Source organism: Ambystoma mexicanum, chromosome 10 (genome assembly GCF_040938575.1).
Source record: "Ambystoma mexicanum isolate Mex_15411 chromosome 10, UKY_AmexF1_1, whole genome shotgun sequence".
Lineage (NCBI taxonomy): Eukaryota > Metazoa > Chordata > Amphibia > Caudata > Ambystomatidae > Ambystoma > Ambystoma mexicanum.
In genome coordinates, this window is record NC_090932.1 from 1,276,627,437 (window position 1) to 1,276,649,504 (window position 22,068).

At 49.6% G+C, this 22,068-nt stretch overlaps 1 protein-coding gene across 1 annotated transcript in view; it reads right to left on the reverse strand.

Moving 5' to 3' along the window:
* AP1B1 (adaptor related protein complex 1 subunit beta 1) overlaps positions 1-22,068 on the reverse strand; it is an 896,137-nt gene that overhangs the window by 747,963 nt on the left and 126,106 nt on the right. Inside the window, exons 5-6 of the mRNA XM_069619269.1 lie at positions 16,260-16,450; positions 14,188-14,409 (exon numbers count right to left, since the gene is read on the reverse strand). Coding sequence (XP_069475370.1) covers positions 14,188-14,409; positions 16,260-16,450 — 413 coding nt within the window. The remainder of the gene's footprint in view (positions 1-14,187; positions 14,410-16,259; positions 16,451-22,068) is intronic.

The window sequence follows — 22,068 nt, forward strand, 5'->3', positions numbered from 1 at the left end:
GCCCATCTGCACAGCCGCTGCATGCTATTGCTCTAAGCAGTAATGCAGAGTAAAAGGTATGCGGCACAGACCAGGATGCCGCCTGACAGATGACCACCAAAGGGATTCCAGACCACAATGCTGCCGATGACGAGGTGGCTCTTGTTGAGTGAGCCTTTGGATGTCTTTCTAGAGGCTTCTCTGCTTTAGAGTGGCAGAAGGCACTAGTTGACGACACCCAGCGGGCTAGTCCTTGTTTGGAGATTGGTTTTTCTTTTACAGAAGACCCATAAGTCACAAACAGTTGTGTCGTGCGCCTAAAATCTTGAATACGACTCAAATGAAACTTGAATGCTCTTTTGACATCCAACATGTGGAGAGCTTTTTCTGCGAAAGAAGAGGCCGCCGCGAAGAATGTTGGCAGCACTATCGAAGAATGTTTGTGGAATGTAGTTGGAACTTTTGGTATAAAATGAGGGTTGGTTGCCAATACCACCTTGTCCTTTTAGAATCGCAAGTATGCGGGATCAATCACCAGTGCTTGCAGCTCCGACAGTCTTCTTGCTGAAGTAATAGCCACCAAAAACACCATTTTCCACGACAAAAATTTCAGGGATGACGGCGACATAGGTTAAAAAGGAGCCTTCATTAGACCTGAAAGCACCAGATTGAGACTCCAATTAGGAGGGAACATTTTGGCTGGAGGAAAGGTCCAAAATAACCCGCTCAGGAAATGCTTGACCAGTCGATCGCTGAACAACGGAGTTGAATGCCTTTTACGAGTAACTCTTGAAATGGCTGCCAAGTGAACCTTTATGGAGGAGAAAAACAAGTTACTTTCTTACCTGGTAACGTTCTTTCGATGGGATGGACCGACGATGTATTCCATATCTATGACAGGTAATGTCCACAGCTGTGCTGCTTCGGAAAATCTTCGGCTTCTGCGTCCTGCGTCGATGACGTCGAGGGCCGTCCCCGAGGACCTCCTTTAACGGCCAACGTCACCCGATGTGATAAGTAGGACGCACGACGCCCATAGCCTCAGTTGTAGTTTTTTCCCCCAGAACGTGTGCCACCAGTTTTCTGCCAGTTAGACACACAAGGCCTTGCGGAACGCAAGCTGCAATCGCAAAAGAAATTCTGCAGCGGGGAAGGTAGGGAGGGAGCGATATGGAATAAGTCGTCGGACCATCCCACCGAAAGAACGTTACCAGGTAAGAAAGTAACTTGTTCTTCGAGGGGATTGGGTCCTCCAATGTATTCCATATCTATGACAGACTCCCAAAGCAGTACCAAGCAAGGAGGTGGGAAAAGAATAAGAACACAAATTTAGCATGCCCAAATTGCGGAATAAAGGACTGCCTTGCCAAAGGCCAGATCCTGCCCTCTGATGGAATCAAGGGAATAGTGACGTACAAAAGTATGTACTGAAGCCCAGGTGGCTGCATCACAGATGTGACGAATAGGAACACCCCTCTGCAGGGCAGTAGGCGCAGCCACTCCCGGCTGGCTTGCGGGCCCATTCTACCAGGGAGGGTCCTTACCCGCCAAGCGGTAACACTCGAAGATAGCTAAAATAATCCGAGACAAAGTCTGTTTCGTCACAGCTTATCCCAAACGCTTTCCAGCGTAACCAATGAAAAGTTGATGGTCCACTGTGACCCGAGACAGGCGCGAAATATAAAAGCTCAACGCTCTCCTAGGATCAAGCCTATGGAGCCTATGGAGCCTATCCTCTTCCTTACCAGGATGTGGAGGAGAATAGAACGCCGGAAGAACAACCTTCTGGCTCAAATGAAATTCTGAAACCACCTTCGGAAGAAAAGAAGGACGAACTCTAAGGACAACCCTGTCCTTATGAAACACAGTGAAGGGTGGCTTAACTGAAAGTGCCTCTAACTAACTCACTCTTTGAGCGGAAGTAACCGCAACCAAAAACACAAGTTTTCAGAGTCAACAGTCTCAAAGGGCAAGAATGGAAAGGCTCAAACGGAGCACCCATAGAAACTTAAGAACAAGGTTCAAATCGCAACCGGGCACCAGAAAAGGTGACGGAGGGAACACATTAGTGAGCCCTTTCAAAAACTGAGAAATTAAAGGAATCTTAAAATAGCAACATTCTTCAGACGACCGCTTAAATATGGACAGCGCCGCCAGCTAACCTTTAATGGTCCCCACTTGCAAGCCCCTGTGGGCCAAGGAAAGCAAAAAAGACAGAACTATGGGAATTTCACATGCAAAAGGATCCACATTCTTGACCCTGCACCAGTCGCAGAATTTACGCCAACAGCAACGGTACAGAGACTTTGTTGCCGGCCGCCTGGCCGAGAGCAACACCTCCATCACGTCTTCAGGGAGGTCCCAATCCTTATACCTCAATCTTTCAGAAGCCAAGCGAGAAGGTTGAGGGATCTGACCTCTGGATGAAGAACTTGATCCCCCCCCTCCCGTGAGAGATCGTCTTGGTAGGGAAGACGACGTGGAGGGCAGATGGACAAGTCGAGAAGGTCCGGGTACCACATCCTCCGGGCCGACGCCAGAGCACTGAGGATCATCCGGGAACCGAACCTCCGCAGTACTTGCGGGGACTGGAGGAAACGCGTACAGCAGTGGGAATGACCACTCCACCACGAACGCGTCTCCTAAGGCTCCTTTTGGAGGAAATGCCTGCGAGCAGAACCTTTCGCACTTCCGGTTGACACTGGAGGCGAAGAGATCTACTTGAGGGGTCCCTCAAAGGGCGAAGATCTCCAGGAGAATCTCCTGAGCCAGCTCCCACTCGTGAGAGATCGTGCTCTGCCTGCTCAGAGCGCCCGCCGTCTCGTTGTCGTCTCCGGCCAGATGAACAGCCGAGATCGAAACTTCCTGCTGGATGGCCCAAAACTCGAGCTGCATCGCCTCCCTGCACAGAGGAAGTGACCCTGCCCCCCCCCCTTTTTGTTGAGGTAGTGCATGGCCACCGTGTTGTCTGTTAGAATCAGGACACTCTTTCCACGCACAGTCGGCAGAAAAGCCTTCAGGGCAAGACTGCAAGCCCGACGGCCCTCAGCTCCAACAGATTGATATGGAGTCTGGACTCGACGGAGACCAACGACCGCTGACTGTCAACTTGTTGGCATGAGCTCCCCATCCAGTGAGGGATGCGTCCGTCACGATCGTCACCTCCGGCCAGGGGAGCCAAAATGGGGCCCCCTTCATCAGATTGCCTTCGACGGCCCACCACAGAAGGTCCCGGGCGACCGAGGGCGGCACCTGAACAGGGTCCGACAGCCTGCCGGAGGACTGAGACCACTGGAGCTTGAGTGCCCACTGCAAAGATCTCATCCACAGACGAGCCTCTGGCACCAGAAGAATGCAGGATGCCATGAGGCCGAGCAGTCTCAAGAACTCGGACGCTGGGAGATCCTGGGCAAGTTGAAACTTGTGCACCATCTGCTGAATGTGAAGGGCCCTCACCTGGGAGGAAAACACCGCCCCAGGGATGTGTCGAGCACTGCTCCGATGTACTGGAGCCGCTGTGTTGGTGTCAAATGGGACTTCTTTAAATTGAGGGAGAAGCCCAGCTTGTGAAGGGAGTGGCAGGTGACGGACAGATGATCCAGGACTTGCTCGGGAGAGCTCCCCCTGATCAACCAATCGTCCAGGTAGGGGTAGACGTGAATCCTCCACTTTCCTGAGATGCGCTGCCACCACCACCATGAGCTTGGTGAAAACCCTCGGTGCAGAGGTCAATCCGAACGGCAGGACCAGAAACTGCAAGTGCGAGTCGCCAACCGTGAACCTCGGGTACTTCTTGTGCTTGGGATGGATCGGCACATGGAAGTAAGCGTCCTTGAGGTCGAGAGACACCAACCAGTCCTGAAGTTGAAGGGCCTGGAGGACTTGAGAGAGAGTAACCATCTTGAACTTGTCCTTCCTGAGGAGTATGTTCAAACCGCGCAAGTCCATGATGGGTCTCAATCCCCCGTCTTTCTTCGAAATCAAAAAATAAGGGGAATACCATCCCTTGTTCCTCTCCGCTACAAGCACCAGTTCTATGGTGCCTTTCTCCAGCAGGGCTTGAATTTCCTGCGCAAGGAGCGGATCCGGACTCTTCAAGGAGAGGTTCCCAGGTGGATTGTCGTGAGGCCTCTGCCGAAAGGGAAGACAGTAGCCGGGGGGTTTTATCTCCAGAACCCACATATCTGAAGTAATGGCTCGCCACTCTACAAGATGCTGCGCCAGCCTTCCCCCAACCGGCGAACCATGGGACCTGGCCTCATGACTGAGTGGTAGCGGCGTTGCCTGAGGGCAAAGAGGCAACTGCCCGAGTGGCCTTGGCACCTCGAGTACCCTTGTTTCCACCTCTGGCACTTACAGTGGCCTCTTTGACTGCTAGCGCCTCTCGGTTTACTGAAGGACGAGTAATAGCGAAAGGAACCTCCCCTCCATTGCTGTCCCCTAGGACAAAAAGGCGGAGGTTGTCGAACTGCAGCGCCCAACGACTTCGCTGCAGCTTTGGAGGTCTGCAACCTCTCAGGGCTCTCGTCAGCCTTGCTGCCAAAAAGATTTTCACCGTCAAAGGGCATGTTGAGGAGCCGGGACTGCACATCAGGAGCGAACCCAGACTTCCGCAACCACGCAAACCTGCGTATTACGGTGCTCGCCGCCATGGACCGGCTGACACAATCTGCCATGTCCAAACCCGACTGAACGGCCTCACACATGGCATCCTTGCCATCCTGAACCATAGCAAGGAAACCATCCCGTTCGTCCCCTTTGGGAATATGTTCAGCCGCTAATGCAACACAGTTCCACAGAGTGTGCGTGAAGCGAGACAAGGCACATATGGAGTTGGCCGCCTGAAGCGCCATACCCCCTGAAGAAAACACTTTCTTCGCCCAGCCGTCAAAACGTTTGTTGTCCCTATCCGGAGGGATGGTAGGATACGACGCCTGCTTTGCCAGGGCCGTAGCCGCCTGCACCACCAAACTCTCTGGAGTGGGGTGCCTGGACAAGTAGCAGGGGTCGCTACTGGCGGGACGGTATTTTCGCGACAAAGACTTGCCCACTGCTGGGAGACTCTCCAGAGCAGTCCAAGCCGCCGCCGCCACCCTTCTCTGCAGAGCCATATGAAACGGCAATACCAGGTCAGTGGGGGGACCAAGATCAAGGATGTCCGTGAGATCATCCTGAACTAACTCCCCTGGGGGAGCCAACCAACCCAAGTACTCGGTGACCCGAGACATAAGGCGCCGATATGAAGAATCGGCATGAGTGCCAGGCTCCGGCCTACAAAACTCCACCTCAGGAGAGGTGTCCAGTCCACTGGCATCATGCAGTGACTGCCTCAGGTCATCAAACTGGCTATGGCCCGAGATAAGCTCATCTGGTACCGTAACCGGAACCAAGCCTTCATCAGAGCCTTCATCACCCTCTGAAATGTACTCCAAGCGGTGAGAGGAAGACATCTGGGGACCAAAGCTGTGCTTGACCTTAGCCAGAGCCTTTCTAGGGGCTAACCCCGTGCCACGGGGCCCCTCCGACACCACCGCCTCGAAATGCGTTGAGGGCGCTGAACGAGTCGCCGCCGACAGAAACGGCGCCAAGTGAATCGGCGTCAGCTGCAGCGCCACCAGCATCGACGGTGTCGACACAGGCCTCGAAGCCGGAGCTCCGAGCGTGTCTCTCGACGACCTAGGCGCGACAGCGTGGACAACCCCCTCGGAGGCAGAGCCTCGAGAAAAATAGTCTACGACCTCGGCGCCACAGTGGTCGACGTCTTCTTCGAAGACGGCACAGGATCACGCAGTCTCGAGCGCGTCGAGGACCGGGACCTGGAACGGGCATGGCAAGAATGGCTACCCTTGTCCGAGCAGGACCTCTCCCGTGAGCCGTGCCGACCACCCGAGCCCGAAGGCGTACGAGCGGTGTCTCTTGACCGGTGCTGACCGACCGCACTCGGAGGCGCGGACAGACCGGTGCCCTGCGATTCAAGAATCGCTAGCATCTGCTTCCCGAAGGAAGCCCATTCCTCCGGTGTCGCTTGCATGGAGGGATAAGCGACCCGCCGACGGGCAGAATCCTCGGAAGAGGACGGGGAAGGCGACCGATGCCGGCGCTTCCGGGAATGCCTCGAAGAGGCGGAGGAGTGGCGAGACCGACTCCTGGAAGGAGACCCATTGGACTTCTGACGACGCCTCTCGAGTCATCCGCCGAAAGCCCCGCAGACCTCGACTTCCAGGGCTTAGACACCCGACCTACCGACAGCTTCTTCTTGCGTTCCCGCAAGGCCTTTTCTGTGAGCGACTGGCAGTCGACAGTCGTCCATATTGCGGGCCTCCCCGAGGCACCAGAGGCATGCATCGTGCGAGTCTGTGACCGACATCTTGGACCCACAGTCCCCGCATTTCTTGAAGCCCGGACGCGGGGTAGAAGACGAAGTAGACATCGCCACGAACAGGTCTTCACAAAAAACCGAAAAGGTTCAACGAGCCGAGAAGAAAACAGCAAACTCCAAAGAGTCGAGGCGTACCGAGATTCACGAAGCGAACACATTCGCTGAAAAAACTGAACTGAGGCTATGGGCGTCGTGCGTCCTACTTATCACATCGGGTGACGTCGGCCGGAGGAGGTCCTCGGGGACGGCGCATCGACACAGGACGCAGAAGATTTTCCGAAGCAGCACAGCTGTGGACATTACCTGTCATAGATATGGAATATGTCGGAGGACCCCATCCCTTCGAAAGACAACCCTTTTTTGGCTAAGTATAGCAAATATGGCAGAACTTGTTCTGACGCGATGTTGAGAGGGTCCACCCCCGGTTGATCCCTACACCATACATAGAATCTTTTCCACTTACACCCATATGAAGTATTTGTGGACGGAGCCCGTGCTGCCTCTAAAATTCGCAGGCAAACTGAAGAAATGTTCAGGGCCCCAAACTCAGAAGTCAGGAGCCACGCCGTCAGGCTGAGGGAGCCCAGGTCGTGATGCCAAATCGCTCCCTTGTCTTGGGATAGAAGGTCCGGAGTCTTCTGGAACCTCACTGGCTCTGTCACCGACAGCTGGAGCATGTCCGAAAACCACAGCTGTCTCGCCCAGTGAGGAGCAATTAGAATCACATGACATGGATATTTGTGAACGCTCTGGAGGGTCTGTCAAATGAGCGGAAACGGAGGGAACGTATACGTGAACTGGCCGTCCACGGGAAGGAAAACGCCTCCCCCAGCGAGCCGGGCTGTGGCCACCTGCTGGCGAAAAGTCTGCACTTGTTCTCTCGGGTTGCGAAAAGATCCAGAGAAGGATGACCCCATTTCTTGAAGATGCTCGACAGGTGTTGATCGTTCAATTCCCACTCATGTAGTCGATTCATCTCTATGCTGAGAGAGTCTGCTTGCACATTGTTCACCCCTGGCAGGTGGTAAGCCACTATGTTTACCTCCTGTTCGAGAGCCCAATGCCATATTACCTGAGCTTCGGTCGAGAGCGTTCTGGAACGAGTGCCTCCTTGTTAACTGAGGTAGAACATTGTTGTTGTATTGTCCGTTAATATTCTTACCACTGATCCCTTTATGCGCGGTAAAAATGATTTCAGAGCCCAATGTACCGCTCTTAACTCTAGCACATTGATGTGAAGGGTCGACTCCTCTGGGGACCATTGGCCTTGAACCTGTAGGGATCCCAGATGGGCCCCCCCATCCTGTCTGAGATGCATCCGTTACCACCATCAACTGAAAATCCGGTTCCTGCAGGGGCATCCATCTCGTCAGATTGTCAGAGCTTCCACCACTGAAGCACTTTTAGAAGCTCGCTGCTGATGCTCAACTTGTCGGACCACAATCCGCGACTTTGAGACGACCGGTCTGCCAGAAATTTCTGTATTGGTCTCATGAAGAGACGACAATTGTTCACTAACAGGATACATGACGCCATGGCCCCTAGCAGCGACATGTATTTTCTGACTGACTCCCTGGTGCCAGTTTTCCACTCCTTCGCTTTTTGTTTGAGTTTTTGAACTCCCCAAGGGCGGCTTCACTAATCCTGCATGAGTTTGGAATTCCGTGCCCAAAAAATATAAAGCTCCTTGAGGGAGCCAAAAAGGATTTTTCAAAGTTGATTGCAAAGCCTAACCACTGCAGCAGTTGCATGGTGGCCTCTAGGCTTGCACCGCCGGCGACGAGCCCCTTACAAGCCAATCGTCCAGATAAGGGTAGACATGATGACTTTTTCTTCGCAGCCATGCTGCCACTGGAGACAAGCATTTTGTGAATGTCCTGTGAGACGATTTCAGGCCGTATGGAAGCACTTTGAATTGGTAATGACTCGGACCACAAACCTTTAGAAATGTTCTGTGTCGTCGACGCATGGGTATGTGGAAATCTGGGTCTTGTAGGTCTAACGATGCCAAAAAATCCCCCAGCTGTATAGACCGGATGACCTCCTGAAGCGTAAGCATTTTGAACTTCAGGCGTTGTAGAGTCTTGTTGAGAGCTCGAAGGTCCAGAATGGGTCGCCACTTCCAGTTGGGTTTTTTGATCACAAAGTAACGGGAGTATACTCCTAGACCTCTCTCGGCCACCGGAACAAATTCTATAGCCCCTTTTTGCAGCAGAAGCACAACCTCCCGTTGTAATATGTGAAGATGGGGTTGCACCGAGTACACAGGTGGAATGTGAGATGGTAAAACTAGGCCACTCTTTGCAGTTCAAGAACATACCGTGTCCAACACCCAACGGTCTGATGTTCTTTCCCACTCGTGGACGCGACGGGACGCTGCCTCCCAGGACGTCCTGAAGATCGTCATTGTTGGGAGTTCGATTGCTTGCTTTTGGTGGACGAAGACTGTCCTCCCCTTCTCCTAGAAACCTGGAAATCTGCTTCTTCATGTCGCTTGGACAGCTCGCCTGTAACCTTGGGATGAGTATGATGACCTGTTGAAACTCCGATCCCTGGATGCCATGAACCGGGAATTCCCCAACGCTCTGCGGAAGAGGCGAAAAGACCGAAATGCTCTACCACTTTGTAAGGCTCCCATCGACCTTGCCGTGTCTGAATCTTAATTAATGCCTTTAAGGGCTTTGTCCACTTTCTCCCCGAACAACTGCTCACCTTCACATGGCATATCGAGCACCTTATACTGGACCTCCGGCCTAAAGTTCGTACATTTCAGCCAGACCGGTCTTCTTAACACCACTCCGTTATTTATTTGCTTGAATCCCGACTCCACCAAGTCCACGGCGATGTTGATAAGAGTGGTTTGATGCCTCTTCCCCCTCCCACCCCTCTCACACACCAGTAACATGGCTGGTTTCCTGTGCTCCTCAGGCAGGTGTTCCAGGATGGGGGCCAAGCGATGCCACATTTCGCGGTCGGTCGTATCTTGCCATGATAGCCAACGAGTTAGCTGCCTTGACCGTCGTCGCTCCCACTGACAAGACCTTCTTACCAAAGGCATCCTGCCTTCTAGCTTCACTGTCTGGAGGTGTTGTACACTTGTGTTGCGATCTGGCTTTTCTGGCAGCTGCTGCCGACACTACCGATTCCGGGGAGGCTGTGCGGTCAAACATTTAGGAGTAGAATCCGGGGCTTTGAATTTCTTTTCCACCCTGCCCTTGATTGCAGGTTCCGAAAATGGATGGCGCATGGTTCGCAAACCTTCCTGCCAGACGTGGTCCAGAATGGGAACCGAGAAGACAGACTTCCTCCTCTTACCCATATGGTCAAAATAAGAAGCATTCCTCCTTTTCTTCTTCTGGGGTCAGACCAAATTCGATACAGGCTTTTCCCATCATAGCGTGAAAGGAGCAGATGTCATCTGGCGGTGACGGCTGTGCCGGGTTTCTAGGAGCTTCCGCTTCTGCCTCCGATTGCCATGTAGGATCCCTCGAAGGGGACGATGAAATATCCGAGAAGGAGTCTCTAGGCCCTTGATCCGACTCCGAATCTTCCAATTCCCCTTCTTGTGGGTGTGAGCGTGGGGTGGGGTAACCTTGAGTCTAATTGGCTTTAGAGAGACTGCAGCGTGGTCAACACCTGTAAGGATAACACCGACTGAGGATTTAGCAAAGACGATGTAACGGGGACATTTTGCATTCCAGAGACCGTCGACGAGCCAACACCTTGCACGCCAAGATTAGCTGGACAAACAATCTGTTCACGGTCTTCCTCCATCGACGATACGGATAAAGCCGATTCCTGCTGCAATAGGGTATCTGGCAAAGCTATCGTACACTGCCGTTTGCCAAACCACTGGAGGATCCACCGTTGACGATGTAAATTTTGGAGCACCTTCAATCGTTGCTGCAGGGGTCGACGAGGCCACCGCAGGTATTGCCTGCGCAGGTGGTAGTAACCCTGTCGACAACGGGACTCCCGTTGACGATGGTGGTAGCTGTAACGCAGTCTCTTTAGGCGATCCCGCCTTTTTTGAGCTAGACCTATACTTCGAGTCTCTACTCGAGGAAGACATGTGATGGTCCCCCGAGGAGGAGGTCCTTAAAGGATCTTTCCTGTCTTTTTTTGACAAAGAGGAAGATTTTCCTTGTTGGCGGTCCTGGGCCACACGACCATGCTTTGATGACGAAGAGGAGTCTTTCGCTGGATGTTTTCCCAATGAGGGATGTTTTTCTGTAGAACGTGGCTTCTTCGCCGGAGGCTCTGCAGATACAGAGCGGCGATGAACTACCGGGGACTTCGGTCTCGATGCCAGACACTGTGCAGACCCTACCTCCGATGAAGGGTAGGACCCTTCATTCAGCCACGTCACAAGACGCCCATTACGGTCCCTCAGCATCTTCTGTGAGAATCCCTTACAAACCTCACAGCTGTCCGCAGAATGATGCGGGTGAAGACAATAAAGGCCATCCATGTGCCCATCCCCTTCGTAGACTTTCTTCAGTTCGCACGTGGCACACGGGCAGAACAACGCCTTCCCAGACATTGGAAAGAAAAATTCAACCTTGTAAAGAGTAGAATCACGAGGTGCTCCCGTTACTTTGGAGATGGTTGAAATCTGAAGGGAGCTGCGGGGGCAGGGCCATTTATACCGTACGTCCTATTGGGTCATGCGTAAGCAGCCCAAAAGGACGTAGATAGGACACAGAAGTGTTTAGTTTTTTTTCCAATGGAAAAGGTTTAATAAATATACCGAGGGTTCCCAGCCTGACGACGGGGAATATTCCAAGCATGTGAATCCATGAAAGATCCAATGCTGGACAATAGGAGAAATCAAAGTAGGGCCACAAGCTGATTAGGCTTGTGAAGTAAAGAAGCTGCAAGCAACTCTACACATGCAACCAAGCAAGTCTCCAACGAGGACAAGTGGCTACAAAACAAGAGGCAAGTTCTCTTAGAATGTACAGTACCTTTAGGTTGAAGAAAAAGTGCAGCAGATGACTTCTATTCCTGTGCAGCTCTGCAGATCTCACTGTTCCTGGGCCTCAGTCGTGGGGACAAGAGGGAGGACTTCTGCACTGCAATGGGACGGTCACCGCTCGCAACCGGCAAACTTCAAACAAGTGGCTGTTCGGTGTGCAGCTCCTCGCATCGACCGCAAATAGCAACACTGTTTCCTGGCTGTCAAGATGGGCTTTCCTTGCGTCTGGGGTCCGGCACTCTGTTCAAAGGGCTCAGGGTTGGTCAGTCCTGCTTCCTGGGAGTCCGGATCTTCCTGGAGCTCTTGGCCAGCTTAAAAGCAATGCACACAAACTGGTGTTCCTCTCCCTGGCTATCCGGTTCCAGCAGCGACTGCAGTGGCTACTCGACCAGCTTTGAGAGGATGTCCAGGTGGCTTACTTTGGAGTTGATTGGTCCCACCAACTCAAAGGGAGACGTCGTTGCTGGAGCTTCTCTGTCGATATGAATTTGGAGTTTCAGCACAGCAGCAGGGCTTCACCGGGTAAACCAATTGTCCAGGAGTTGCAGCAGGCGTCTTCGGATTCCTTCGTCCAGTGGTCGACTGCCTTCCAAGCCAAAAAGCCTCACCTTTTATGGAGCTTGCTCCCATTCATTCCAGCCTAGCTGTCCGTCACCCAGCAGGGTGGGTGTCCTTGCCAGACAGCCAGCCGGCCATTCACCTAAGGGTGCATTCTGTCTCCTAGGAGACTAAGCATAGGGAGTTCGGGCACCTCCCTTGCTTCTTGCTCCCGACAGACACCCTGGAGCCAGAGGCTGGTTTCACTCGTGAATCCGCCAAAGGCAAAATGTGAAAAGGGACCAAACCTGGTTTGGCACAAAAAGTAAATCTCAAGAAGGACCTTTTCACAAGTAAATGGTGAAAAAAGAAGACTGGGGCCTTTTTGACAAAAATGGCATACATGGGTGCTTTACCGTGGCTGCAAACGCAGCCTGTGGTAAAATCCCATAATGGTAGTAAAAAGTAATCCACTGCCACCAGCCATTAAGTGAGGAAAGGGTAACATAAAAATGTTACATTAGAAGCTAGACAAAGGGGATACTAAGCAACCACTCCAGCACCCCAATAGTGTGTGCTGGGTCTAGAATGTTATAAATGTAAGTAAAGTCAATTTCACTTTACTGCTCTTGGAAACAGTAGTTTATCCCAGAGAAGGTATTTAAAACCTTTGGGAAATCTAAAAGACTTCTGTGTCACTGCACTGAAGGTGCAGTGTGACACAATGTAAAAGATGATGCCTATGGAGTTTGTCAGACTACACAACCAAAACAAAGAGTTCAAAATCGCATGAGAGAGTGGGGAAAAAGGGTCTCCCTCTCCAGGTTAAAATCTAGTCCTCAAAATCCAGCAAAAGTTGCTGGGGGTCTCTAAGGTAGAGACAATTAGCACATTTCTGAGAATTCTCCCCAATAACTGCATTTAATTGTCTTGATAAGAAGCTACAGGGAACTTCAGAGGACCCAAGAAAAATGCCTAAAGTCAGGCATGTACCGTTTTAAGCCACTTACCGGAGTTCAGAGGTTTGTCCCATTATCTATCGGGAAAACCCAACTACATAAGCAAGCAATAGTTATGGGATAAAGTAAGGCAAGTACCAGATCTACCGCAGAGGTGCAGCCAAAGAAGCAACCAATAACATGGAACACCAGAGGAGACCCTTGTGACGAGCTGCAGGTTCGAGACCCAGTCACCTGGCTAATGATGGATGCACAGCAGACTTCGGGCCAATGTAAATTGATGGTAATACATGTTGGCAGGGGGCGGGGGGACCTGTTAAGCCACAATACTTTAGGACACAGAGGCTACCCAATGACGATTACAAAGAATTCATTTGACTCCCAGGGTCTGGGGACAAGTAGTCAGGTGCCAGCAACTGTGGCTTCAGAAAGTAGGATAAAGACACCAGTGGGATGAAGGTATCAGACCAAGAGGATCCATCAGCTCAAGGCAGCAAGACAGGCATCCAGCAAGCAAGGAACTGTCACATGACAGAAAAATGGTTGGAGGTGGCCCAGGAGGGGGCTGAGGCAGAGTGGTAGCAACCCACGGGCACATCTAGACCAGGAAGGCTCCCCGCCTCAAGGCACTTGGTCCAAGAGGATTTTAAAGGGAGGCAGCACAACAACAGACAGGAAACATCCCAAGAATTCACAGCCAGTCCAGCCAGAAAGGAGGACCAGTGGTAAGATAAAGAAAAGCCCAGGCTGGGATTCCAGCAGATTTGGAGGAAACCAGGGCAAGGACAAAGGAGACAGTACAGACACAGTGGCACAGCAGGTCCTCAGATGTAGCAGCCCATCTTCACAGCAGTCCCCTAGATTCATTTATTCACCCAGATGCTGGTCAAAGGCAGCCTGCCAATTATACACTAGGCAGACAGAAAAAGGCCTTATTGGCCAGGTCCACCCACACAGGATGTGTATTGGGCATTTTCGGGGACAGAAAAACAGGTTAACCCATTTAAACCACGCTAGAGGGTGCAGGACTGGGCCCATGTCAGCTTAACAGCAGTTCAGGCCTACTTGTGGTCCCCACAAACAAAGAAAGGCCACAAAAAGTGGCCAAGATGTGGGTTTGGAGGGGGATCAGTCCCCTATGGCTAACATGAAGACCTATTGGTCTATTAATGTGGTAAAAATGGCGACAACCGTTGTTGAAGCCAAAACTAAATGCAGTTGCTACCAGTTTACTCCACAACACATGCCTTTATCCATAAACTGCACCACTCCCAAACCTAAAATTATCCAGAGGGCATGCAAAGCCTCTATTTAACTGCCCCGCCCGACCTCATTGAGGACAAGAGACAACTCACCTCTTCTGCACAATCAAGTTGATGTTGCGGAGGGCCACATATTGCAGTTCGGGCTCAGCAGAAAGGAGGGTCACCAGTGGTGGTGCCAGCTTCTTTAGCAGAGTGCCATAATAGTCTAGGTCCTTGGGCAGCATTTCCATGAATTTCATCAGGACCTTCACCGCTGAGAGCACTACAGCAGAATTGGCATGAGAGAGTCGTGGTGTCACACGTTCACAGATGCTAGGGAAGACAGAATATCAGAGATAAAGTAGTGAACATTTTAAATGTATAAAGAGGATGTGTAACCACCAGGTGGGATGAGAGCATCTGTGTCTTGGCACAAGGCTAGCACTGGAGACAGTTAGCAGAACAGTACAGGCAAAGGTCTGCCTATGAATGAGAACAGAACCTTGGACATATGTAGGTCCCTGTGCCATCCCAGTTTGTTCTTCTGTCCTGCTTTACACAAAGGACTTTCGCCTAACAAATGTGCATTCTTCATTATAGGTTAGAAACCCAAGTTCAGACCACAGAGAAGGGTCACAGAAAAGAAAGCCTCTATGCTTCCTGGGTGTCACAGGTGCAACAGTTAAGTCTCATCTGATCACATTTCCTACACTCAACCATGGTAGAGGGCATCGCTCACAAAGGTTCTCACTCTGTGCCTGCTACAGAAAAGGAATGGGCCGAAGGCTTAAACCCTGTACCGTTTGGCTGAGAAGTCCACAGTGGATGCAAGGCCAAGAAGGCAGCAATTCATCCCATATGTGAAATTCAATTCTGATTCTTTTAAACTGGGTTGCGGGGGGGAGTGCTGGATGACCGGTTCTTATTGTGACTGTCATATAGAAGTAAATGGGCACACTTATTGCACCAGGACTACCCATTCATGTATACATGAATGGGTAGTCCTGGTAGTCCACAGCCATGTTGAAGTGTGACTTCCTATTATTGACCTTTAAAGGCAGATTGTGCAATTAAACAAATACTGCTCGATTCTCCACCAATTAATCTTGCTGGAATATCAGTATAAGATTGCCAAGTGACTTTTTGGTATTTGAGAGGTGCCGGGGGGATGGGTTGGCTTGGCGAATTTTACAATACTTAAATACTTAAAGAAGATCTAAGTTTGCTCCATTAAACACGTACGTGGGGTTTTGGTTTCATTAAAGAGTTTAAACACAATGTCAATTTTGTTGGGTCTTGGGATGCAAGTATTGCAGGAAGTCATCTTCCTCAGACTCTGAATTTATTGCCAATGTAAGCTGAGCAATTATTTTAGCCCTCAGCAATTAAACATAACATTAACCACACCACTACACAAGCTAACGCATGCCTGATAATTATGGTTCTACAAACCTTAGAATTATAGATGGCCAGTTTACTGGGACTAATGATGAAAAAGAAACTACCAGGTTTGGGAAGGATCAGTGTTCTAAATTAAAAGGATTTCAATAGCTTTGGCAAATGCATTTGAAGAACAAGCTGTGAAAATAATAAGGGGACTCTTCGTGGGAACTGTTATTTAGAACAGTTTTACAGACTTAAAACAGAGCCCAGCTTAGAAAAGTATTTGGTAAATGTTGGATTTCTTGAAAGTTCTTATTAAAGTACCCACAGCCTGCTGGAGGGGTAAATTGCCTAGGAGAGGCATATATGTGTCACTGTTACTGGAAGGTAACTTACACAGAAACAAACATCTGATGTGGTGTTATTCCTTAAGAATGTTATTTGAAGCAAAATTCCACCATATAAAGAGCAAATGTGGCTATTTGGCAAAACAGAAATTCAACTAAATTCGTTTTTCTTTTTTAAAAATGCCAAGTGGATTTTTTTAACAGAACCAATGAATATATTTTAACAATATAAAGTATGAAATGTTTTAACTTTAAAAATGGTGAAAGACTAATACTAATCCTAATTAAACTTGGCCAGGATCCCTTTCCCTACTGTCAGAGCTGTCGCTGCTCCTGGATGTAGGACTGCATTGCTTCTTCTGTGATCCATTATCTGCACCTTTATATGGACAGTGAAAAACTCAATTTCTCCACAGCTCCCAAATTATTGTTTCCCCACATAATGGTCCGTACCTCTGGGCTTCACGGTCATCCTTCGGAGTGTAGTTAGCCAGGCAGTCCAGAATAAAGATCTGTCCCCATTCTGTGCACTCGTTCAGGGCCGTCAGCAGTTTATTGATAGACTGCGGGTTCAGATCCAGCAGGTTACTACTCGGGTGGGATTCGGCAATCTCTGAAAGTGCTGCAACAGCATTCGCCACCACCTGCAATTAGAAAGATAGTCTTGAAGCAGCAGTCTAAGGGGAGGATGAGGGAGAGGGAAAAGTAGTAATAGATATCAAACAGTAAAAGAGAGCTGAGAAAGTGGCAATAGCAGGGAGAGACGTAGAGACGATTAGAGAGGGAAATCGGAACTATGGGGTGCATGGGAGAAAGATATGGAAACATCAGAAGCAGGGAGAACATGACAAATTAGGAAGAAATGGGGTTGAGAAGACAGGGGCAGGGATAGACGGGGATACTCACTTTGTGGCAGAGTAACCAAAGGGGACTGATCTACTTTAAGAGATCCAGCAATGGTTTCCTCTTGTAAGTCAGCATTTCTCTTTGAATCTCCAGATCTACCCTATGGACAGCAAGTGTGTATGTGTGGGGTGTGGTGTGTGGGTGTGTGATGGAGCTGAGCCCTCGTCCCAAGCCAGGGTTCAGAACAAAACTATAGAAAATACATTTTCATTCCAGAACATGCCATGGTGCCACCTAAACGTAAAAGAGGGTAGCAGAGATGAGGCAGCAAAGAGAAACAGAGCTAAGCAAGAGTCCAGCGATCAGAGGACAAAGCAAAGATAAGGCATTAAAGTTAGTAGAGCAAAAGAGAAATGGTCAGGAGCAGAGACAGCATGGTAGACAAGAGGGAGGAGAGAAAAGCAAAGCAAGATCCTAGAGGGGGGAGCAGGGCAGAGCTCAAGGAGGAAAGGATCCCAATCTCAAGTAGAGTCATAAGCAGGTAGAGCACAGTAACAATCTGGGATAAAAGAAGGCTAATGAACGGTTACACGAGAATGAAGGTATAAATCAACCTGCAGAGCAAAACGGGCATAAAAGGAAATACAAGCAGTCAGGAGAAATGGCTAGGAGGAATTTTGGGAAGGAATGGAAATAACACATTCAATCAATGTTCTCACTGGTGTCATGATCAATTACACTTATTGGTAGCTCAGAATGAACAGTGTGTCAATGATTACAAGCCATGGGGAGGAGGGGTTATTGGCAGTCTAACATCAGATCAACGCAGACTAATCACACTGGGGGCCCTACTTGTGCTATAGCAGGCAAGATCGAGGTTTGCGATGCCGTCATACAAAGATGTTTTGGGACCCAACCTGTGCTGGCACCAGAATGCAGGGGACAATGGAACTCGGTCGATGCTAAGGTCAGGCACAGAGAGGAATAAAAACTCAGTTTGTTCTTAAGGCAGGTACAGAGGCACTGAAATGCTTTCCTTGTGAAAGAAACTCATGGAAATGTATTGGATCTCAGCCTAAAATACAGACAGAGCTGCACATCCCGGTCAGTGCTAGAGTCAGACAGAGGGAGCATAAATGCTCCGTTTGTACTACAGCAAAGGGGTTCAATCAGTGTTTATAGCAGTCTCTGAGAAATACCGGGGTCAGTCTATGAGAGGTCAGTGATAAAAAAAAAGCACTTTTGCACTATAGTAAGTCAAGGAGAGGCAACAAGTCTCAGTTTGTGCTATGGCCTCGTTAAGTGAGGCACTGCAGCTCAGTTTCTGCATCAGGCATAGAGACCAGATAATGGATCACACTGAGCCAGGGTTAGACAAATTGCCACTATGTATTTCTGGCAGGCACTGGAGCTCAGTCTGTGGTATAGTAACCATATTGTGAAGATCTGAGGCCCATATGTGATCAGGCCCAAGATGTGCAATTTAATCATGTAGATTTCAAGTACCTGACCCTTTCCACTTCACTCAAAGTGTTGCCCACACATCAAAAAGCACTTCACAAACACTAGACACGAAGTGTTCGAATGCCTCCCCTCCTACCAGAGGTGATGTGTAGTCACCCCAATTGAACACAAAAGAAGGTCTTGTAATGACTGTCATTATGTGTTGATCATCCACCTATTCTGCAGCATCATTAAAACTTCACTTGTTGATAAACTACAATTGCAAGGACAAAGCAAGGAGTGCCAAGCGCTCACCCAGCAGAGGCATCAATATTTAGAAGTCAAATCCGACTTGCACAGAAAGTGATGGAAGCAGCTAAAGAGGGTATTTGGGGGGGAGGGGGTGGAAGCAGCCGATTTCGGATTCATACAGTGTCTCTAGTTCTATTTCAGAGGGAGTGTCTAAGTTGCCATTTTATTTTTATTTATTGTGCATTTGTAAGGCACTTATACATCAATTAAATTGGGTTTCAAAGCACCCACAGGGCAACGGGGAGGGAACATGGGAATGAAAGGTAAATATAATAATGAAATGAAAGAGGTGGTCCTACTAGGGGGTGGGGGGGGGGGGAAAGGGGAGAGAGAGAGAGAGAGAGAGAGAGAGAGAGAGAGGGAGAGAGAGGAGAGAGAGAGAGAGAGAGGAGAGAGAGGAGAGTGAGGAGAGTGAGAGAGAGAGTGAGAGAGAGAGTGAGAGAGAGAGGAGATAGAGGAGAGAGAGGAGAGAGAAAAGGAAAGCCTCAAGGAGCTTCCGGAATTTGAGGGGATCCGTCACAAGACGGAGGATGGGGGAGGATGTTCCATAGGAGGGAGCCAGCCGAGGAAAGAGATCGACCACCAGCTCACTGTTTAGAGAAGCGATTGACACACAGAAAGTTGGCGCCAGGAGCGTAAAGATCTGGAGAGTATTTGGGGAGAGCTTGGATAGCGTGGTCCCCAGACAGCCTTATGGAGGGTGCAGAGGGATTTAAATTTGATCCTTGCAGCAACCGAGAGCCAGTGGAGAGATTTCTGGGCTGGAGAGAGTCAGTCCCTGGGCTTGAGGCCAAGGATAAGTCTCGCAGCCCTATTCTGGATAAGCTGGAGGGGGCGTAAAGAGGAGGAGGGTAGATTCAGGAAGAGACTGTTGCAGTAGTCCAGCCTAGAGAGTACCAGAGCTCTAGAGACATTGAGCTTCTGGGGGGAAAGTGAGGAAAGGAAGATTTCATTTGAGGAGGTGGAGTTGAAAGTGGGCCTTATTGGCAAGGTCCTGGAAGTGAGGGAGGGAAAAAAAAGGAGTTGAAAATGACTCCAATGCATAGGTTTTAATACATACTACTATAGGAATGAACATCCCAAAGTCAGATGCAGTTGGGATACCTTCCCTATAGTGCAAACAGTGAAACATCAGTTCTTCCAAGCCTTCAATTGAACACACCATAGCCCTGTTAGCATTGCGTCTGCCATGATATTTCTCCTGCTGCTGTGGGTGCATCATCTACAAGAATCATGCTCCAACATCTGTCATGGTGATTGAACGTTCGTCTTAAAGCCCATGGAGGATTATACAATTTCGCCTGTGTACACCCTACCTCTTCCACGCTTAAAAGGAAACAGTTATCACATGTGAATCGGGGAAGTCAGGATGAAGTAGGGATGCATCAAAGACAGAAGCAGTCAAAAGAGCCAAGATGAATTGGAGATAGATGGGGGCAAAATAAACAATGTGATCACATGAGCAATTTAGGAAATGGGCAAAGGTGAATAAGGAAGATAAAGTGTGAAATGAAAAGCTATGGTTCAGAGACAAAAGAGCTGAAACAAGCAGAGATTGATTGGCAAGAGATGGGATGAAATAAGCAGATATGTATCCAAAAGAGAATGGGCTGAAATGAGCAAAGATAGACCAGAGAAAAGGGGTGAATTTAACAGATGAGAGAAAAGAGGGGGGAGGGGAATACCAAAGATGGATCAGAGAGAAGATATTTACAAGAAGGCATTGGTCAAAACAAGAAATAGTGGAATGACCAGTGATGGATTAGAGAGCAGTGAAATTAACTGAGGTTTCAGAGAGAAACAAGGGTTACAATTGGTTCCCTTAGCACAAGTTAGGATCTTATGAGCTCTGTAACAGTGGTTAAAACTTTGCCCCCGCAATGCAAGTCCATTAGTTGTGCTAAAAGAACCACTCTAAAGGCCTCTGGAGGAACTAATTTAACGTTACTGCATGTTGTAGGCATGCAGTAATGGAAAGGATCTGCATGCATTAGAGTCATGTAGGCCCTTTAATAATCCCCATTTTGGAATCCTGCTGGCCTTCATGGGGAATGCCAATTACAATTATTCACCAACTCAGCACCGTAGCAGCAGCCTGCAGGTAGGGCAGCAGCCCTCACCGCCTCACGCTGCCTGAAGAAACAGCCGACTTCATCAGCCTCACCCCAGAATGATACCAGCCCACTGGGCAAGAGGAAGTACCCGAGAGACCTCAGCCCCACAGGCGTGCTTCTTACCCCCTGCATCTGCCTAAACATGCCACCACAACCTCCTTTGATTACAAAGATCCATGAGGAGGGATCCGAAAGCGGCCGTCCCAATGTGGTTTACCTGGTGCTAAGCAACCAAGCCAACACGGACTGTCTGTGCTCTCGCCTTACCCAGCCCACCCAAACCGGATGAAGTCAGCCGGGCCTCCCCAACTAAGGCCTTCCACATAAGGCCATCGTCTGCCTTAGCCCGCCTTCGCCGACAGAGCCGGAAAAAATGTCCGATTGCACTACCAATATCCACGGGTAAGAACCAAGAACCCCAACCTATCTCATAATTTCCTGCCCAGCCACACACCTACAACTAACCGCTAAACACTCTCCTCCCCGCAGTCGACTACAATAAAATACCTGAATATTCGCATTAACTGCACTAGAGCTTCATTGTGCCTAGACTACTAGCAGTGTACTGCTACTACGTACGGTAGATTGTCCCTCTGGTCATCCGGCGCTGGAACTTTATGGTAACATTTCGGAGCACATGTACCGGCCAGTGAGTAACTGCCTACTAGCAAAGAGCAAGCTAACTCACATGACTAACGCCGTCCTTTTGCACTGCATGTCACATATCGTATGCATATTCTGACTCAGCCCATTGTTTGATACGTTATGCATAGTCGAACTAGCCTAGTGTGACAAATTAAATTGAATTTTGCATTTACTACTGCATACTCTGCAATCTGTGCATAGTCTAGCCTACTGGTATATATTGTGTGCCTACTGCCAGATACTGTGTGATTAGATTGTATTGACTAGTTCTCTTCCACACATCAAATGCATAACTCGAACTAGTCAACTGTTGTAATCTTCTGCCCACATCCCACCACACCCCCACGGCACCTACATCACTGCTTAGAGTGACTCTCACCATGGCCACGATCCTCCCTCTATTCCACAACATTTTACCTTCCAACCTCCCACCTAACTCATGGGACAAAGCAGCTCCATCTTTACCCATTGAAGCCTGACCCAACCAACCCACAACCCCTTCTATCACCAACAGAATGGATCGCTAAATTCGCCACCCCACCCACACCCCTTATCCCACTATCCACTCATCTGAGAAATATAAGACCAGGATCCCGTTCTGACACACCTAACCTTACTAACCTGGATTTCGCATGTCCCTTGTATCTGAGAAATGCTAGACTAAGCGCCCGCACCAACCTCAGGTTTACACCTAAGAGAACCCCCTCCTTATACATAGGGCACATCAAATCGCCACCTACCGCCTCACCAGCCTCCTGTACTGACAAAGCCTACGACTACAGCCCCCCCCCTCCATCACAGGATCTCCTGCATGATGATCTAGCAGCTCCCAACATTTCCTCAATCAAGGGTGCCCTCATCAATGCGCATTCAGTAGTAGCTGATACTCTGGATATCGCAGA